This window comes from Globicephala melas, chromosome 19, assembly GCF_963455315.2.
Source record: "Globicephala melas chromosome 19, mGloMel1.2, whole genome shotgun sequence".
NCBI classification, from domain to species: Eukaryota; Metazoa; Chordata; class Mammalia; order Artiodactyla; family Delphinidae; genus Globicephala; species Globicephala melas.
In genome coordinates this window covers 59,500,721-59,520,458 of record NC_083332.1, presented here as the reverse complement: position 1 = coordinate 59,520,458, position 19,738 = coordinate 59,500,721, and the positions used below count along the sequence as shown (strand labels likewise).

The 19,738-nt window shown below is 57.7% G+C and overlaps 1 protein-coding gene across 1 annotated transcript in view; it reads left to right on the top strand.

The window, feature by feature from the left end:
• The first annotated feature begins 8,319 nt into the window (after positions 1 to 8,319).
• C19H16orf74 (chromosome 19 C16orf74 homolog) overlaps positions 8,320 to 19,738 on the top strand; it is a 30,533-nt gene continuing 19,114 nt past the window's right edge. Inside the window, exons 1-5 of the mRNA XM_030863140.3 lie at positions 8,320 to 8,427; positions 8,516 to 8,786; positions 8,875 to 9,090; positions 10,396 to 10,507; positions 17,705 to 17,749. Of these exons, the coding sequence (XP_030719000.2) occupies positions 8,320 to 8,427; positions 8,516 to 8,786; positions 8,875 to 9,090; positions 10,396 to 10,507; positions 17,705 to 17,749 (752 nt within the window). The remainder of the gene's footprint in view (positions 8,428 to 8,515; positions 8,787 to 8,874; positions 9,091 to 10,395; positions 10,508 to 17,704; positions 17,750 to 19,738) is intronic.

Genomic DNA, 19,738 nt, shown 5'->3' with positions numbered 1-19,738 from the left:
GCCCACACCCGCCCACCCCTCATTTTTAGGACCCTCCCTTTGCCCTCCGGCTCCTCTCTGCAGGTGCTGCGGCCCCTCCACGAGGGTCCCGGGCTCCCCCTTCTCTGCTGCAGAGCCAGCCCTCAGGCTGGTGGTGAAGCTCGTCCACCTCGCTGTTTCCAAAAGCCCCGGAGCCCGAGAGACCTCTGCCCGGCAGCAGGCGGGGTCCCCTGGTCATTCCAGGGCCCAGTCCCTGCGGGACGTGCCTCTTCCTCCCTCGGCTCCTGTGGCCGTGCCCGCCCGGGAGGTGTTAACGTGGCAGCTGGGGCTGTCGTTGTTGTTGTCGCCGCATTACAGCCTTCAGGAGGTGTAACTCACATACCACAAAATTCACCTGCTTTGCGTGCACGACTCAATCATTTTTAATAAGTCTACAGATCCCTCTGCCCACCGCAGTCTCTCCTCAGCCCCAGCCCCAGCCCTTGGCAACCACCAATGTTCTTTCTGTCTCCATACCTTTTGCCTGTCTGGACACTTCATATACATGGAATCATCCTCTGTGTGGCTTTTTGTGTCTGGCTTCCTGAACCGAGCATCACGGTTTTGAGGCGCATCCGTGTCGGGAAATAGCGGTGCTTCCTGCCGTCTTACGGCTGAGTCATGTTCCATAGTGTGGGTGGACCACCATTCACTTCTCCGTACATGAGTTGACGGACAGCTGGATCGTTTGCACCTTCTGGTTCTTGTGAATAGTCCTGCTGTGAACATCTGTGTAGAAGTCTCTGTGTAGACATGTGTTTTCATTTCTCTTGGGTAGATACCTAGAAGTGGAATTGATAGATTGGTAACTAAACGTTTCACTTTCTAAGAATCTGCCAAGCTGGACTCCAAAGTGGCTGCATCGCTTTACACTCCCAGCAGTAATTTAAGGGTTTCTCCACATTCTCACCAACATTTGGTATTTTCCTTTTATTTTTCTGATGAAAGTCATCCGAGTGCACATAAAGTGTCATCTCATTGTGATTTTGACTTGCAAAACCCTTAAGACTAATGACATTGTGCTTCTTGACCGTTTGTAGATCTTCTTTGGTGAAATATCTATTGTAATCTTTAAAAAAGTTTTTTAAATTTATGATATCTTTTTTTTTTTTTTTTGCGGTACGCGGGCCTCTCACTGTCGTGGCCTCTCCCGTTGCGGAGAACAGGCTCCGGACGCGCAGGCTCAGTGGCCATGGCTCACGGGCCCAGCTGCTCCGCGGCATGTGGGATCTTCCCGGACCGGGGCACGAACCCGTGTCCCCTGCATCGGCAGGCGGACTCTCAACCACTGCGCCACCAGGGAAGCCCCTAAAAAATTTTTTTTAATTTAAATGTCAGTTGTTAATAGGGTTATTTGCCGTCTTGCTGTTGATTTCTGAGAGTCCTTTATGTATTTAGTCCCTGATCAGGTATATGATGTGCCAACGTATTCTCCCGGTCTGCAGCTTGGCTTTTCATTTCCTTAAAGGTGTCTTTTGAAGTTTTTAATTTTGATGAAGTGGCCATCGATACGTGTGACTTTCCCTCTATTGGTGGACGCTGCTTTGGCGCCAGGCATAGTGCAGAAACCACGCTCTGTCCTCACTAGCCCAAGACCCAGGGCAAGTGACAGCACCTCTCTGGGCATCAGTCACCTCATGTGCAAAAGGGGGACACGGATAGTGCCCACCTCAGAAAGCTGTGCAAAGCTGTACTTAAAACAGTGCCTGGCGCCCAGTTAGCTCAAAACAACCCTTAACCATGGATTGTGGATCCTTCAGGGAATTTACATTCACTCTCACTTTGGATCCTTACCGCAGCCCTTGGAGCTGATGCTCCTTACTCCATTTTAGGGTGAAAAACAGACACTCAAACAGCTGAGTGACTTGCTGGAGGTCCCACAGACTGCGAGGGGCCACAGAGGTGTCACCCCAAGTGAGGGTTCCAGACCTGCTGCCTCGCCTCCCAATGGCTGACCCCCGGAGGCAAAGTGAGGCTCCCTCCCTGGACCCAGCAAGCCCAGGCAGAAGCTGTCCCCCGGGGACACTAAACCAGCACGGGCCAGGCCCCAGCCAGCAGGGGATGCAGAGATGAGGGACTCATCACCACTGCCCCAAGCCAAGCCTGTGCTCTGGGGGGAGACGAAGTGAGATTGGAGGGCCCCGGGCGGAGTTGGGAGCACTGAGGAGGGGCCAGACCCAGCCTGGGGTGTGGAAGGGGGCGTCTCAGCCTCTTCCGGGGTGGGGTTAAGCCCTGGGCCCCTTCTGACGGCCTGGCCTCCGGAGCTACAATGCAAGTCTGTGGCTCTCCGGTGATGCTTTCGGGCAGACAGGCCTGCAGGCTGGGGTGTCCCCGCCCGCGTGGCCCGCCTACCTTTCACCTGGGACCTGTCTCCCCAGGACCTGCGTTGCTTTTCTAACTTCAGGAATTTTCAAACTTGCATGTGGAGAGGAGACAGCACAACCAGTCCCCACATACCCATCACCCGGATCCAACACTGGCCTTTCCAGGGCCATTCTCGTCTGATCTCCCATCCTCTGAATAAATTCCAGGCATCATATCATTGCATTCCAAAATCCTGCAGTACAAGTGCAGGCACACACATGCACACAAGGGTTTCCCCAGAAAGAGAGGAACTGCCTGCCGCCCACTCCGTACCGGTGGGTCCTGGTGAGAGAGGCCGGCCCCGCCCCTTTGCAGCCAGACATCCTCAGTCCAGGCCGTTTCACCTCTCTGAGCCCCAGTTTCCTCATCTGTACAATGGGATACCAGTGCCTACTCCCTGGCAAGATGGCTGTGGAGATTAGCCAAGACTGCAGACTGTCTGTGGGTGCACAGGTGGACAGCAGAACAGTAACAGCACAGCGGAGAAGGCTAACCCCAATGTCAGGATGGGAGGGAGGGGAGAGAATGGGATGGGGAGTGACACGCAGATCTTCAAATACCTGTAACAACGAATTCTTAGGGGGAAAAAACCTCAAGCAAAGGTAGCAAGTTATAGGTGTATACTTTCTCATACTCTCTGCTTTTTTGGACATTGGAACAGTTCATAAATCTAACTGCAGCAAATGAAAGCTGCAGTTAGATCACGTCTCTGCTTGACACTTAGTAGGAGCCTGGCTCAGCGACCGATTGCTCTGTAACAAACATCCCCAAACGTAAGACAGCAGTAACTTAAAACAGCCACCATTGTGTATTCTCTCCCAACTCTGTGGATTGCCTGGGCTCGGCCGGGTGGTTCTTGGGCATCTCATGGCACCGGCTGGGGCTGCTGTCACCTGGTGGGGACTTGCCTGGGCTGGATGTCCAACCTGGCTCACACACATGGCGGGTGTGGGGGACTGGGCGTCAGCTGGGGGCTCAGCCGGAGCTCTGACAGGCAGTCTACACCCACGCTCTCCCTGTGGCTTGGGCGTCTCAGCATGGCGATGGGGTTCTCAGAGGGAGCCTTCCCGAGTGCAAATCTTCCCAGATGGAGAAAGCAGAAGCCCCCGGGTCTCCGTAGGGCTTAGTCCCGGAAAAGGCACATCGTTGCTTCTCTTGCATTCTGTTGGCCGTGCAGTCTCAAGGCCATAGGGTCCAGGAGGGGAAATAAATGTCACCTTTCAGTGGGGGAGGGAGGAAGAATTTGCAGCCTGCAGCCGTCTTTAACCTACCACTATGACCAACAAATGATTGTTGAATATGAAACTGAATTTCACAGACATGCCTCAAATAGGGAATTAGCTGCAGGTGAGGCCTGGGGGGTTGTGAATGGACCGATCTCCCCCCTCCCCCCCCCCACCAGCCCTGCTCCCCACCTTCCTCGACAGCTTGTGGAGCCCCTCTGGGCCCGAAATCCTCCAATGCCACGTGTGACTGGGTAGCGCTCTCTGGGCGTGGGGAGGTCATGCTGTGGTGACTAGGAAGGCCCAGCTTCTCAGACCCTTGCACGGTCTGCTGGCAGTCCAGTGGGTGCAGGACACCCACTCTCCCATGCTGCTGCCTCGGCTGGGGGCTCCCAAGCGCCCCTATTCACAGGCGTCCTGGGCTGGGATGGTCTTTAGCCAGCAACGGCCCCTCCTGAGCCTTGGGCCTACCCTGATGTCCTTCCAGGCTCAGAAAATGTCCGGGGCGAGCACTGTCGTCTCAGCCCTGCCCCTCCCCTCGGCTCCCTCTGGTCCCCTCCCTGGTGTGGCTCCGGTGCTGCCTGGCCTCCACCGCTGTCGTCATCCACGCTGCCCCTTGCTGGCAACTAGAAGGGGCACAGGTGGGCGGGGCTGTGCAGACAGAACTGCCTCCTCCCTGTTCTGGGCTGGGCAACCTTACAGCCGCTCCCTCCCCAGCAGCTGCCCCAGGCAGCTCCCCTGTCTTGGCATTCAAGCAGATGGTTCCCTTTGGGAATGGGCTGTCCACCTGCTGCTCTCCTTGCGATGCGTCTGGTCCTCCGGTCCCCGGAAACCTTCCAAGGACTTGCCGTTCTTTATTGGTTTGTTCAAACCCCCAATGCGTTCCACATGTGTGTCCGGAGTGCCTGCCCTGTGCTCGGCCCTGCGCCCCAGGCCGAGGCTGTGAGGCCAGTGCTGCGGACCTGGTCCCTGTCCTCCGGGGGTTTCCCTGCTAGTGAGACCCAGACCTTCAGTCATCGCATTGATGAACCCACGGCAGCCTGCGGTCTGCCAGGCAAAGGGACACTTGCCTAGATCCGTGAAAGCGGGGAGGAGCTAACTGGACAAGGGCAGGGGGGAAGGACATCTCAGGAGGAGGAGCTGTCCTACAAACATGGTCCTTTTTTGCCCTCCATGGGCCATGCCCTGGACCCAGAACCATCACAGCAAGCGTTTCCTCCTGTTACTCACACGGGACCCGGCTCCCTTTGGGGGCTTCTCAAAGGCCACCTTCTGCGAGTTCTCGTCCACCTCGTCTAAAGTTTTAGCTCCTCTGTTTTGTTTTCCCTCCTTAGCACTTAGACTCTGACATCCATAGGGGACAGGGACTGTCTCGTTCACTCCCTGTATCCTCAGAGCCTGGAACTGTTTCTGACACATGGCAGGTGCTCAGTGCACGTTGGAATCCTTGTAGAATCATGCACAGGAAGTGGGTCCCCAAGGGGAGGAGAGGGTGGAATTGCTCTAATTACCTTTCTCCTGCGTCCCCTGCAGACCAAGGGGCTGAGAAGGGAGGGCTTTGGGGGACAAGCATCAGGGTCCCAACTTCCCAAATCACCACCCCGCGGGAGCCACGCCTGAGGAATCCCCGCCTCTAGCACCTGCCTTTTCCCAAAGCTCCGGGTGATTCTGATCACAGACAGGTGTGGGCTGCTACCTTGATATCCAGGGTCTGTGGGTTCAAGGCTGACCCCTCCTCTTCAGTCACTGCAGCCGCTTACAGGTGCGCGGTGCAAGGTAAGCCCACTGAGCTGAACTCTCCTCCAGAGCCCGTGGGGTCCCCACCACCAGCTTCCTCTACCCCCCCCACCCCAAAACAGGACCAACTTCCTGGGCACCTCACCTGGCTGCCAGGAAAATGGTGTCCAAGTGGGCGCTCTCTCTTTAAAAAGAAAACCCACTTTATTTTGGAAAATTTCAAACACACACAAAAGTAAAGAGAATAGTATAATAAGCCTCCACGTACCCACCACTTAACTTCAACTATTATCAACATTTGCCATTGTTTTCACCTCCCTCTACCCCTCCCACCCTCACTCTGCCACCTTTTTATTTTCCATGTCTTTTAAAGCAAACCTCATCTTCATACTAATTCACTCATACTTTTCCACATGGATCACTAACAGATAAGGGCTTTAGAAAACACAGTGATATCACTATCACAGCTATTAACATTAGTAGTAATTTCTTTTTTAAAATTATTTATTTATTTGGCTGCGTCGGGTCCCAGTTGCGGCGCTCGGGATCTTCCTAGTTGTGGCATGCGAACTCCCAGTCGCGGCATGCATGTGGGACGTAGCTCCCCGACCAGGGATCGAACCCAGGCCCCCTGCCCTGGGAGTATGGTGTCCTATCCACTGGACCCCCAGGGAAGTCCCAGTAATTTCTTTTCTTTTTTTTTTTTTTTTTGCGGTACGCGGGCCTCTGACTGTTGTGGCCTCCCCCGTTGCGGAGCACAGGCTCCGGACGCGCAGGCTCAGCGGCCATGGCTCACGGGCCCAGCCGCTCTGCGGCATGTGGGATCCCCCCGGACCGGGGCACGAACCCACGTCCCCTGCATCGGCAGGCGAACTCTCAACCACCGCGCCACCAGGGAAGCCCCAGTAATTTCTTAATATGATCTAATACCCAGACTATGTTTAATTTCCTAGTATCTCACAAATATATTTTCTGATTGGTTTGTTCAAATCAGGACCCGTCCAGACCACACAGATTTGCATTAGGTAGATCTGTGCCTGAAGCCTCTATCCTTCCAAGTGGGCTCTGACCCTCAGATCGAGGTTCTCCGTGGTATCAGCCGATTAACGTACATGGGAGTTTTTACGGAACAAACACCTATACCTTGGCCCTAACTGGACCAATTAGGTCAGGGTCCCTGGGGTGAACCCGAGCCTGGGTGTTCGCTTCATCCATTTGTATTTATTTATTGGTTAAGCGCCACCCTCGGGGATCCTGGCATGCTGCCAGGGCTGGAACCCACTGGAATACTCTCAGGAGTTCTCAAGGCACTAGGAGTCGTGCCCCCCAGGGTGTCCCCTGGCAACCTCTGGGGAGGTTTTTGGTTGTCACCACTTGGGGAGGGGGCTATGCTACTGACCTTTAGTGGGTGGAAGCCAGGGATGCTGGCCAGCACCTACAGTGCCCAGGGCAGCCCCCCAATGGCTACAGTGCCCAGGGCAGCCCCCCAATGGCAGATCTAATTATCCAGCCCCAGCATCCAAGTGCTGACATTGAGAATTCCTGAGCCTGGGGCACAAACCCCGCTGTTCTCAGGCCTCCTGAGGGAGGAGGCAAACTAAACTGGATTCTTTCCATTCCTTATCTCAACCCCATACAGTCCACGAAACACATCCGCCTGGACCTCCTCACATGAGCCCCGCATCCCCTCCCCCAGTGCTGAGCCTGGCCGCTCCTCTCCCTGCTTGGGGCAGCAGAGCAGGGCACAGGTCGGAACGCACCACTCAGCGGCGGGATGACCTGTGGCCTCCCTCTGCTGTGGGCCCCACACCTGGGAAATGGAGAGAGCAGGGCTGTCCTGAGCAGGCGGTGACAGCAGGCCACGTGCCTAAGGAGCGCTCAGTCAGTGCCAGTTATGCTGTTCACTGCGGTACCCGGTGTCCGGCGCAGAATAGATGCTCAAAAAGTGCTTACAGAAATGAATGGTCTGTACACTAATATGCATAAAACAGATAACTAATAAGAACCTGCCGTATAAAAAAAAAGAAATCAATGGGTCGCCATTTCTCCTTGTGGGAACTGGGGCCCAGAGACAGGCTGATGTCACAACCAGTGCCCAGCATTCGGCTTGCTCAGGGCTTCTCGGCCGGCAGAAGGGGCCTCGCTTCCGTGACAAGAATGTGGTTGGCTGTGCCCGCCGTCTCTGGAGGCCTCCCCACGCCTTTGTTGCCACCATCACAGGAGACGATGCGAAGCAGCCCTGCCCCACAGCTCCCTGGGGAGGAACCAGGGCACAGGACCCTCGCAGGCCACCTTCCCTCCCGAGGCGGAAGGCAGGGACGGGGACGGGTGGAGGGACATCCAGCCCCTAACCCTGCCCCCCACCTCTGTCCTTCTATTTGGAGGGGGGGGGACATGATACATTTCCTGCCTGTCCCTCTGGACTGGATACGCTCAGGGGAACCAAAAGATTGTAATACTTTAGGAATGACTCAAAAGGAGAACACGGCTAGGGCCCTGACTCTTATTTAGGAATGACTCAAAGGGAGAACACGGCTAGGGCGCTGACTCTTATTTCCTGCAACCCATGCTTCCCTGCATTCACAGAAGGGGTGTCACTGTCCTGCTCTGAGACTCAGTTTCCCTTTCGAAGCCTCCAGAAGGACACAGAGCAGGGGGTGTGGGGATCTTGGGCTTGTAAGACGGAGCTGGCCGGACAGGCTTGTGACAATGACATGGGAAACACTTGCTAGGGGTTGGCTTTGTTCTTCCTGGCACGCTGGGTAGGTGCCTGCAGAGGTCTCCTCTCTGTGGGAGGCCTCCTGAGAAACCCACTTGGTAAAAGGCCTCTGCACCCACACCTCTGGGAACTGGGTAATGACTACCAGCTGGGCGTCCTCAGAAACCCGAAGGCGGCCCAGCGGCCAGGAGGCAAGTCCTAACACCCTCCAGCTGGGCCGCGCCCCCTGGTTCACCCCCAGAAGTGGGGTGCAAAAGCATGTGTGGCGAGCCAAAGGGCCAGACGCTGACACCGGGGAAGCTGCCCTCTGATCACGAGGGCCATCTGAAGCCCCACAGGCCAGCGACTAGCCGGGGTGGGGAGAGGGTGCGTACTGTCAACGTGTCCCCAGGGCCCAGGGTGGGGGTGGCGAGATGCTGGAGCCCCACACCTCCCCCCTCCCCCTCAAGCACAGGCGTCCGGTGTGGAGGGAACCCCGAGGCTCAACTTCCACCACCCAGGGCTGGGGGGGCACAGCCGCAGGGGACCCGGCACCCAGCCTCGGAAGGGGCGCGCGGCCGAGAGCGCCCCCCGGGCCGCGGCCCAGACCTTCCCTGGGTTCCCCCGCTTCGACCTCACCCTCGGGCCGGGGCGAGAGGAAACTAAGGAGGGTAGGGGAGTCCGCGAGGCCGGAGGCGCGGGCGCCCGGCGCACCCCTGGCCCGCTCCCTAAGGAGGCGGCGGGCGGTACCCGCTCTGCCCCCGCGCCGGGCCGGTGAGATCCGGCGCCCGCGGGCGAGGCGGGGCCGCCGTCAGCACCGCCCTCGGGGGCCAGGGAGGGGGCGGTGGGAGGCGTGCGCGCGGCGACGGCGGCGGCGGCGGCGGCTGCCCCGAGTGCCGGCCGGGGCGGAGCGGGGCTCCAGCGCGCTACCCGGCCCGGGCCAGGAGCTCCGCTGCTCTCTCTTGAAGGCTTGTCGCCGCGGCCCCTCGAGCCCGGCCGCCGCCGCCAGCGGCGCCGGGGCGGGCCCCACAGTGAGCCCACCAGGAAGCGGTGAGTGCCCTGCGCCGCGCTCCCCGGTGCCTGGCACGGCGCTGCCCACCCCACCCTTCTAGAAGACGCCGCTCTTCCCGAGAGCCGCAGCCCCGCCGAGCAGCGTCCACGCCCCGCCAGCCCCCGCGGCGGGAGTGGCGTCCCTGGGGCGGGCGGGGGCCCCGGGGGGCGGCGGGGGACCCCCGCGGGCTCGGGCGTGCCCCTCCAACTTCTTGCAGACTTTTCTGCGGATACGCGGGTTTGGGGAGAGTTGGGCCTCCTCCGGCCGTGTTGCAGCTTAAGACTGGGCGGGTCGGGGGAGGGGTGTGTCCCCGCGCGTGGAAGCCTCCGGCCCCCCACTCCCCACCTGCCACCCCGCGCTGTCACGAGCTCCTGGGGGACGGACCAGACCGCCACTCCTGAAAGCTGGAAAGGAGCCCGGCGGGGGGTGGGGGCAGGAGGCCTCGAGAGGAACCATTTCCCCTCTATCGAGTATTTCAGAATATATTATTTATGAACCGCCTCACTTAGGGGCCCCCTTCGCTCCCAGAGCATCAAAGCAGGTTTGCAATCTCGAAGGGAGATTTGAGTGTGAACGCACTCGCGACTCTCCTGGCCTGCTGAGCTCAGCGGACCTGGGGGGAGGCACTCCTTACAAAGGTTGACCTGTAGCCCGGCGTGGCCAGCCTGGTGGGCGGGGTCAGGGCGGCTGGGACCTCTCTCAGACTGCTCCCCGGCTCAGAAAAGTCTGTGCAAGCTGAGCCTCCTTGTCTCACTGAGGATGGGGGTGGGGGACGAGGAGGTGAAGGCAGCCCGGTGGAAACGCTCCTGTGATTGTGCAGCCTTTGTGAAAAAACACCCCATCTTACAGATGAGGAAACTGAGGCTCGGAGTGGCCCACCTGGATTGGCAGGCTCCAGGGTTTCCTGCACAGCCCCCAGGGGCGCTTGGGGAGCCCTTGTCCCAGGCCAGGTTAACTCCAGAAAGCACCGTGTTACCTGTCCAGGCCACACCCACCTTGGGTTCTGTGTCCCCACCCTGGATGGGAGGGAGGCCATGTATTTGTGGAAAGACTTAATCCCTCTGCCCGCCCCAAGGAGGCTGAAACCTCCACCAGGCTAATCTCCTCTCCCTGGAAGCCTTTCTCTTGGCCAGTGGGGTGCCCTCCGTGGGCCCTGAGGTTGAGAACACCTGTGGACTTCCCCTCGGTGGCCACGGAAAGACAGCGGTGCTATTTCATGTTTATTGAGCACTAAATGATGGTAGCCATCACCTGCGTTTTCTGTGTTCATTCTCTGACCTAATGCTGTTATCTCCATTTTACAGATGAGGACGCAGAGGCTTGTAACGATAAAGTGACTGATCCAAGGTCACGCGCGGGCGGTGAGTGGCAAGGCCGGGCCGTGGACCCCCAGCCCTCACGGCGTAGGACCACCAGGTACAAGCCTTCCCCCATGAAAATACTGTTAATGTATAATATACACACAGTAACGTGTAGACATGGAAAGTGTACACCCAGATCAAGAACCAGAAATTCCACAGGAACCCACTCGTACCCCATGGAGCCGCAGTCTCCCCTGGGAGCCGTGGGTGGTTCTGTGTGTACCACAGGCAGTGCCACATTGTAGGTACTTTTTATTTGGTGCAAAGAACACAATAGTTTACTTTTCTCTTCGCCCTGCAAACCTGCAGGGAGTGATTAGGAGTTTGTGACTCCTAACTTCAAGGTTGCTGTAAAAACAATGACATGTTTTCTACTTAACCCATGATGAATTAACCATTAGCCTAACTTCTAGTACAATACCCCTTATTTTGAAACATTTTTATTGATGTATAACGTAGGGAAAGTTGCACAGATCCTAAGTGTTGAGTTTAATCTCCCAGAGGCCCCGAGGTGGCAGTGGGCTAGTATTGTGCTCAGACTTACATGGGCAGTCAGCGGAAGGCCATGGCTAGACCCCAGGTGGCCCAAGACCCTGCCGGGTGACAGCGAAGCGGGTGGGGATTTTGGTGGGCACCTTGCCCCCGCCCCCAGGCCCATCCTCTTTCGCTTCCCGTCGGCAAGCAGCTGTGGGCCAGGCCTCCTGCAGGTGTGTGGGCTAAAGCCAGGGAGAGGCTCGTGTTTGCACTCTGTGTACCAGGATGGGAAGCATGTTAACGCTCGTAGCATCTGTTCCCAGCACAGTCCCTTTGGCTGGTGTTGCAGGAATTCTAATCCTGTTGCAAAAGGAAAGTGCATTTTTTAAAAAAGGAAGAAAACCAAGATGTGTCGCGTGCCTGCTGGGAGCCCTGATTGGCCAGTCTGTTAGTACGTCTCCCCTGTGTTTGCAGTAAGGAAACAGGCACGGAGAGCTTGCCCAGACTCCCCCAGCTGGGAGGGGAACCTGATTCCATCTGCTCTGGTGGGTCCACCCACCTAGGCAAAGGGTCACATTCCTCAGCTATGATTCTTCACACCTGGCCTCTCCTTGGTCCTCAAGTGAGATCTTGGTTCAGGGTGTGAGGCCCTGTGCCTGGGCTGAGTCATGACCTCCACAGAGCTACTCTGATTTCATCTGGGAGCTTGACTCCCCAGAGACCAAGTTCAGGCTTCTAGCCCGACGCTGCCTTTCACTGACTTTCCCTTTCTACATGGCCTCATCTGGGAAACCCAGGTGACAGCCTTTGTGTAGGGTTGCCAGGTTTAGCAAATTAAATGCCCAGTTCGACGTGAATGGCAGATAAATGATAGATGATGATTAGTGGGGGTATGTCCCATGCAGTAGTCGGGCATCCTGTATTTTATTTGACCAGTTCCAGTTCCAGATCTGCAGGATTCATGCCGGGAGGGATTTTATTTCATTTCATCCTCTACAGCCCAACCTCCATGATCCACCAAAGCAGAAACTGAAGGGACTCAGCCGACCTTGGCCGGAATTCTACAAGCAGGGTGCCTTCGGCCCTGGGGTGGTTCTTGTGTCTCCGGTTCACAGGGCTACATCTTCTTTACTTTTTACTCTGTGCAGAGAACACATTTGTTGACTGTTCTCTTCGTATTGCAAACCTGCAGGGGGTGAGCTGGCCAGCACTCACGGCTGCGAGCTGGTCGTTTGTGGCTCTTACCTGCAAGGTGGCTATAAAGACAGCAACGGACACCTTGGCCAGGTGTGTCCTTTCCCCATGGCTTTAGAGAGGCCGTGTGGGGTGCAAAGCAGCAGATATCCCATCTCTCTCTCCACCTCTCAGGGGAGGGGCAGACCCCCTGCAGGAGGACGTAAGTTTTTATCACTCGCTGCCCATCCCTGTCACCAGAGAGGATCCTGACGTGGCCATTTGGCGGTAGGGAGATTTTTATGCCTGGGTGCAAGAAAGAACCTGTTCTAACTCAGGCTGTTGTGCAAATAAGTAACAATCTGATATTTTGAATGGAACATAAACAGACCCCGATTCAATATGAAAGGGAGGTTTTTCACACTCCTGCGAATGTGTGAAAAGAGAGAACATTTATACCTAAACTAGCAATTCTCTTGGGTCCGACTGCTTCCCTACCATCGTGCCAAGCTAAGGGGGCCCCCTCTCGTGAAATCTTTCCTTTCTGCCCATTAAATCTTTATTTTCTAATTACAAAAATGTGTATCTTTGTAACAAATTCAGACGGTGTAGACCTCCGCGAGTAGAATGATAGACACTTAAGCGGTGTGGCGAGATCAGCCGGGCTAGGGGCTGCGGCTCCCTGGCCGCTTGACCGCTTGGAGCTCCGTTCCCTCCTGTGTACATGGGGGATGGGCATGATGTTATCTCGTGGGGTGTTGTCAGGGTTAGGAACTCTTGTAATGGGCTCGGCCTCTTGAAAGCATTAGCCTGACACCTGTCAGCTGTGATGGTGGCGTTTGGGGGGATATAGCCCCACTCCCCACGGTTAGGTGTCGGTGTGGCTACCGTTTGGACAGATGAAGCATCAGGCTTGCCTCCCTCATCGCCAGACATCCCGTCCCATCCCACGTACGGGGGTGTCTCCCACAAAAGCATCTTCCATCCCTGCGGGGGGCTGCCCCCCAGCCCACTCACGAAGGGAGCAGAGTGGGTGGGGCTCTGCCCACAGTCCTGCATAAATCACCCTGGGGAACGATTCCTTCTGCTGCAACAGGCCACACCTCGGAATCCGGGACCACGTGGCAGGGTGCCCCTGGTTCTGTTCCCACACAGCACCCTCAGAGGGTGCTGAATGGTGACATGATGACATGTATGCTTGACAGTGAGGTGATGATGACGGTGACACCTGTCCCAGGCCCTGTCCTGGAGGCTGGGCCCGGATGCCTGATGAGGACACAGAGCCTGGGAGGCAGAGCATCAGCGTCTCAGGCTCAGAGAGGGAAATGACTGGCCTAAGGTCACACAGCTTGCACAGACTCCCAGTTCCTCTCAGCCACTCCCACCTTCCTTCTGCCCCTGTGGGGCGTTACAGCAATGTGCACTGGGATAAGAAAAGTCGGTTAGTGAAAACTCCGTTTGGGAGTTCTAGAAACCAGAAATAGAATCACTACACGTAGACAAGGCCTCCTGATGCGACATTTACCTGACCCTGGCACGGCTTCCTGTCCCCCAGTGTCCCCTGAATCCAGGCTGCCAGGTCCTCTCCCTCCTGCCTTCTTCTTTCTTTCCCTGAGTGCTTTGAGATAGACATTTATTTATCTATTTATCTATTTTTGGCTGCGTTGGGTCTTCGTTGCTGCACGCAGGCTTTCTCTAGTTGCGGTGAGCGGGGGCTGCTCTTCGTTGCGGTGCGCGGGCTTCTCATTGCGGTGGCTTCTCGTTGCAGAGCGCGGGCTCTAGGCGCGTGGGCTTCAGTAGTTGTGGCACACGGGCTCAGTAGTTGTGGCTCGCGGGCTCTAGAGCGCAGGCTCAGTAGTTGTGGCGCACGGGCTTAGTTGCTTCGCAGCAGGTGGCATCTTCCCGGACCAGGGCTCGAACCCGTGTCCCCTGCACCGCAGGCGGATTCTTAACCACTGCGCCACCAGGGAAGCCTGCAGAGATAGGTATTTTTAAGGTCACAAGACAACTTTGGGGATAAAACCCGTCAATTCAGGACTATTTTCTGGGAGAGACAGTGTGACACAGCGCCTTCCCCCAGCCAGAGCTGCAGTCCCTGGCTGCCCCTCCAGCCACATCAGAGAAGTTGTAGGAAAGCCCGATCTGATGCTCCAGCTGCGGGGGCTGGGTAACTCTGGTTGAGCTGCACTCTGCTTTCCTTTCCTTTGTCGAATGCTTCTCTTGAAATAGTTTCAAGCTTGCAGACAACGTGCGGGAACAGGAGGTGCTACTGTGTATCCTTCACCGTTTGCCCACCGTTGCTTTATGGGCTTGAGGCCCGTTAAGATTTCTGGCCGAACTCTGTGAGTGAAGCTGCAGAAATGATGGCCCTGGAACCTGAACACTTCAGTGTGTGTTTCCTAAGAACAAGGACTGTCTCTTGCAAAACACAGCCCAATGATCAAAATCAGAAAACTCGACATTGGCCTCATACCGTCACCTCCTAGGCAGTTGTCTTTCTTTTGACCATTTTATTACTTTTCAGACAGACACAAAAGTATGTCACGAACTCCCATGTCCCAGCTTCAACAGCAAATGGCGTCCCCAGCCCCCCCCCACATCACAGCCGCTGTTTTTCTGTTGTATTTGACAGCAAAGTCCTGACATCACTTTATCAATGAGGACTTCAGCGCGAATCACTGTTTTATAAACCCTGCACTGGGATGTGTTGTAAACTCTATTGGATGGGTTGTGGCCAGCACTTAGCTGAGACAGAATGGAAGAGCCATAGACTGTGGAATCAGAGTGCTGCGCACAGCGTCTGTACAGTTGTGATGTTAAGTGTGCCTAGCAGGGGTCCCGACCTCAGGGGCAGACCGCTGGGCAGGAGACCCAGCTTGGGGGAGAGTGGTGGGGTGGGCAGAGACGACGGAGGTAAGCCCTGCGGTTGGCTTGAAGTTCCGAGCCCACCATCTGCTCCCCGTACGACCTTTTTGCAGGTTAACTAATAACCTCTTGGTGCCTCAGTTTCCCCATTGGCAAAGTGAGGGTAGGAACGGTCCCAATCTCACCGGGCTGTTGTGAGCCTTGACTGACCGTGAATCTCTGTCAAGTTTCTCTGGAGGGTGCTGGGCACAGGGCGGATGCTCAGAAAGGTGCCCAGTGTTCCCATAGGTCTGCTCTGGGGCTCTCTCTCCTCCAGCCCCAGTCCCCCTTTCTCCTAAGGAAAGATGCATTCTCCCTGGCATCTCATCTTGCACACTAGAGTGCCCCCACTGCCCCCCACCCCGGGAGCTTTTGAAAATCCCAGTGCCAGGCCGCACCGCAGGCCAATTACCAGGAATCTCTGGGGGAGGGACCCAGGCCTCTGTGTTTTTGGAAAGCGCCTGGCGACCGACTCTCACCTGCTCAGAACATCACCTGGTTCTTGCTGGGATGCAGCTCCTGAGCGTGCGGGCGGGCGGGGTCTGAGAGCCTACGCTTTTCACAGCCTCCCCGTGGGGGTGCTGGAGCTGCCGACCCGACCTGACCTGACCGGGAGCAGCTCTGAGCGGTGCGGCCCTGGAGAAGAGGCTCCAGTGGGAAAACACCACCTCCCTCCCCTCCATCACTGTCAGAAATAACGGCAGCCCACGCTTCTGGGACCTTTGCTGTGCGCCGCGCGGAGCAAAGCCCTTTCGCAGTCGCCCCCTCCCGACATCCAGTTGACACCATTGCACGCACATCAGCCCCGTTTTACAGATAAGGAGAGTGAAGGCTTGGCAGGTTGAGAAACCTGCCTGCGGTCACATGGCTGAGCCAGGCTCGGGTCCCAGCCAGGGAAACGTTTCCCTTAGCACACAGCTGCCCTGAATCTGTTCCCCAAGGTGTCTGTCTGTCCGCCCTCCCTTTCTCTCCCTCTCTCCCCCTCCCCCTCCCCCTCCCCTTCCCTCCCTCCTAGTCCCCCAGTCCATCCCCTAGTGGACGTCTCGTGTCCACCTCCTACCGGCCCACAAGTTCAACCTGGCTAAATTGAAGCCTTTATCTCGGCCCCTCCTGCAGACCGAGCCCTCTCACAAGCCTGAGCCTGTGCATCACCCCAACTTCCAGCTGCTTCCCCCTCCGTACCCTCACTGCCCCGCTGTCTTCACCACTCAGGCTCCACAGTTTCTGGCCCAGAGCCGAGCTGCTCTGACCTCGAGGGGCCTTGTTAAAATGCTGATTCTGGCTCAGTGCATCCAGGTAGAGCTGAGATGCTGCATTGTTAACAAGCTCTTGGTGCCAGGGCTGCTGGTAGCGAGGGCCTGGGGGGAGGAGACGGGCCTGCACAGCCCCCTAGAATGTGGAGGCTCCTAGGAGCGCTCAGAAGAACCTCTGAACTGTGTAACCAGCCTCCAGAGACCCCACGGTCCGGCTCAGCTTTGGCCCTTCTGTGGCCTGTACCTGCCCGCCCCCCCACCCCCACCCTCTGTTTCCTCCCGCGGGCCACGCCCCTCTTGTCCTCTGGGCCGTGGTACATTCTGTTCCTGCAACACACCTCTGTTGCTGCCAGTTTGCCTACATTGAGGTGCGGGGTCCCATGTGGCCTTGAATCCACTTGTGTTGGGTCTTCTGAGACCAGATGCCAGGATGGGAAATGTGCAAGAAATGTATCAATAAGGGAAATAGGGAAGGGGGCTGGGAGGTCTGAGCCCAAGGAATAGCGAAGCGGGGCAGAGAAAGCAAGGAGGGGCTGGGGTGAATCCAGGGACAGCTGGCAAAGCCAGAGGTGGCCGTCAGGGGCGCCTGCCTTGGGTCTCAGCCTCGTGCAGGACAAAGAGACGACGGGCTTGCGAGCACAAGGGCCCGTCAGACATGTGTGGGCGCTGCTCGCGGCCACCCCCCGCCGCTGCCAGCCTAGCACACAGGTGCCCTGGGAGGCAAGGGATCCCCGACTTCACCCTCTCAGAGAGCCTGCAAGAGCCTCACAGACCCCTGTGGGCGGGCGGGGGTCAGGGCAGTAGCAGCTTGGAATCCCAGCTCCACTCCTTCTAGTAAGCTGAGTGGCCTCAGGCAGCTGCTGACACCTCTCTGAGCCTCGATTTCCACATCCGTAAAACGGGGGCAGTGATAGCACCTCCCAGGGGCGCACCCGAGGCTTGAGTGTCGAGCCGCTGCCTCTGTCCACCCATCAACTAGTCGGAATGCTTAGGACCATCCCCTTGCAGGGAGATCGTGGGAACGGGCTGGGAAATTTTAACAGGGGACTGGGGTCCCTTCATCTGTTAGATCTCTGAAGAATTTGCATTTTAGAAGAGGGGCAGCATTGTAACAAAAGGCACACCCATTTTGCGAGCTCAGGGCCCCCTTGTCCCCAAAGCCAGCCACGCTCTGCTGGTTCTGCCTCATCTGCCCGGGCCAGGCCTCACCGGCACCTTCACTGGCTCCTACGCCGCTCTGGGCCTCCTCCGGTATATTTAGCTTTGAGGCGCCTGAAAGTTTTTTCCGCCGGCACACCCTGGGCTCTGAGCAAATGCAGCCCAGCTGTAGCGGGCAAGCGCCTCGGCCGCGGCTTCTCTCCGCTGCTACTTCCTGTTGTGCACCCATCAGGCCGGGGGCGGGGCCTGGACACGCGTGGCCGATACAAACAAGCCTCTCCTCTCCTCAGGCTGCAGAGGCACCGACATGGGGCTGAAGCTGACCTGCCTGAAAGGTAAGCGGGTGGCTCTCCCTCCAGCCCTTAAGGGGGGCGGGGCGGGGGAGGTGGGGGGAGGCAGGAGAGAGAGTGGACCCTGAGACCCCAGTGTTGCCGTCCCTGAGATGGAAGGTGCACGCCCAGTAAAGGAGCACCTGTGCGCAGTAGGCGCCGTGCGAGTGCGCTGAGCGCTCCTCCAGGCCTTCCGCTTCCCTGGAGCTGAGTGATGGGGGAACGTCCCAGGGCCCCCCCACGCTTTGGTTGGCCCCTCGGAGGGATGAATCCCAGGCTGTGCAGAGTCAGGGGGTAAGAGGTCCTGGAGGAAGGTGCCACGCCCGCACGGGGGTGTTTGCTGTCCACCCCGAGGGGCCTGTTATCACTGAGATAGGTGGTCCCACCTGCCGGGTGCCGGGGAAGGAGGGCTGGGAGAGGGGAAAGGCCAGCGGGGAGAAAGTTCTAGGACACTGAGTCATTGAGGGGTGATACGGGCGCCGGCGGAGGCAGCCCAGACCTCTGTCTCGTGCTCTGGACCCTTCGGACCAGCGTCTGGATGTCTCAAGGGCACCTCAGACCCACACGGCCCACGCGAATCTCATTATGGGGTGACGAATGCTCCCACCCCACGTCTCCCCAGCCTGAAATCTGGGAGTCGCCCTGGTGGCCCCTTCCCCACGTACAGCACGCCCACCAGCCCCTGACTCCCCTCCTGCCTGTCTCAGGCCTTTCCCCAGCTCCATCCTCTGGCACAGGAAGTCAGGAGGTATGGGAGGGGCCCCCCCAGGATGAGGGACCAGCCTTCAAGTCCTGCAGCTGGGTTGAGTGAGCTCCATTGAGCCTCTGGTTGGCCCTCGGAGGGAGGCAGGGCATCTTGACGGACAGCTCCTCCAAGACTGTGGGCCAGTGGGGAGCAGTGGTCCCCCTGGACGAGCGGGGGGAGGTGTTTGTCGAGCGGGCATCCGGGAGGGTTAGCTCCGAACGCTTGGCGCTCAAGGACCCTTTTCCCTTAGATTTTGCTGTGGGTCTCCCCAGTGCCGGGCACAGAGCAGGCGTTCAGGACAAGCGTTTTGTTTTGGTTTTTGATTGTGGTAAAATACACATTAGATGAAATTTGCCATCTTACCAATTTTTAGGCATACAATTCAGTGGCATCGAGTACATTCACGTTTTTGTGCAACCATCACCCACCATCCGTCTCCAGAACTTCTCCGTCTTCTCCAACTGAAACTCGGTCCGCATTAAACCCTGACTCACCCTTCCCCTCCCCCAGCCCTGACCCCTACAGCCTACTTTCCGTGTCTGAATTTGCCCCCTCCGGGTGCCTCACATAAGTGGAATCCTACGGCCACTGTCCTTTTGTGTCTGGCGTAACTTCACTCAGCATAACGGGGAAGCTTCGTCCATGTTGTAGCAGGTGTGTCAGAATAGCTTTCCTTTCCGTGGCTGAATAATATTCCGTGGTGTGTGTAGCCCACGTTTGGTTTATCCGTTTATCCCTTGATGGAGACTGGGCTGCTTCCACACTTGGCTGTGTGTCAGGACATCTTTGACAAACCGAGGTCCTGGAGGGGCCTCTGGGGACCACTTGCCTTCCAGCCCGAGGCTGGGGGTCGGCCAGGGGAGGAGACCCAGGAGCTACAGCTGCTGAGGATCCCTGGGAGAGCCCCCCACCTGCAGGACTGAAGCCCGGGCAGCAGGCCGGGTGCCCCTGGGCTGGGAGCTTTTCACAGGGCCCCGACGGAGCTGGGCGCTGGGAGGGGTACGGGAGCTGGTGGCGCCCAGCGAGGGGCGCTCATGCATCTTCCCTCACTGGCGCTCTGGAGCTGGCCCACCGCCTTCTCCCTCCCCCAGCCCCACCCCCCCAGCCTTGGTCTCTGGAGGTGAGGAGGCCCACACAGGGTTAGGTGTGACTCAGGGCACAGGGGGTGGGGGGAGCGCAGAACCCCTCTCCCTGTGCTTCACCAGGATGACCCAGGCCCCCCAGCCCAGGAGCCCTGGGTCCTCTCCCTC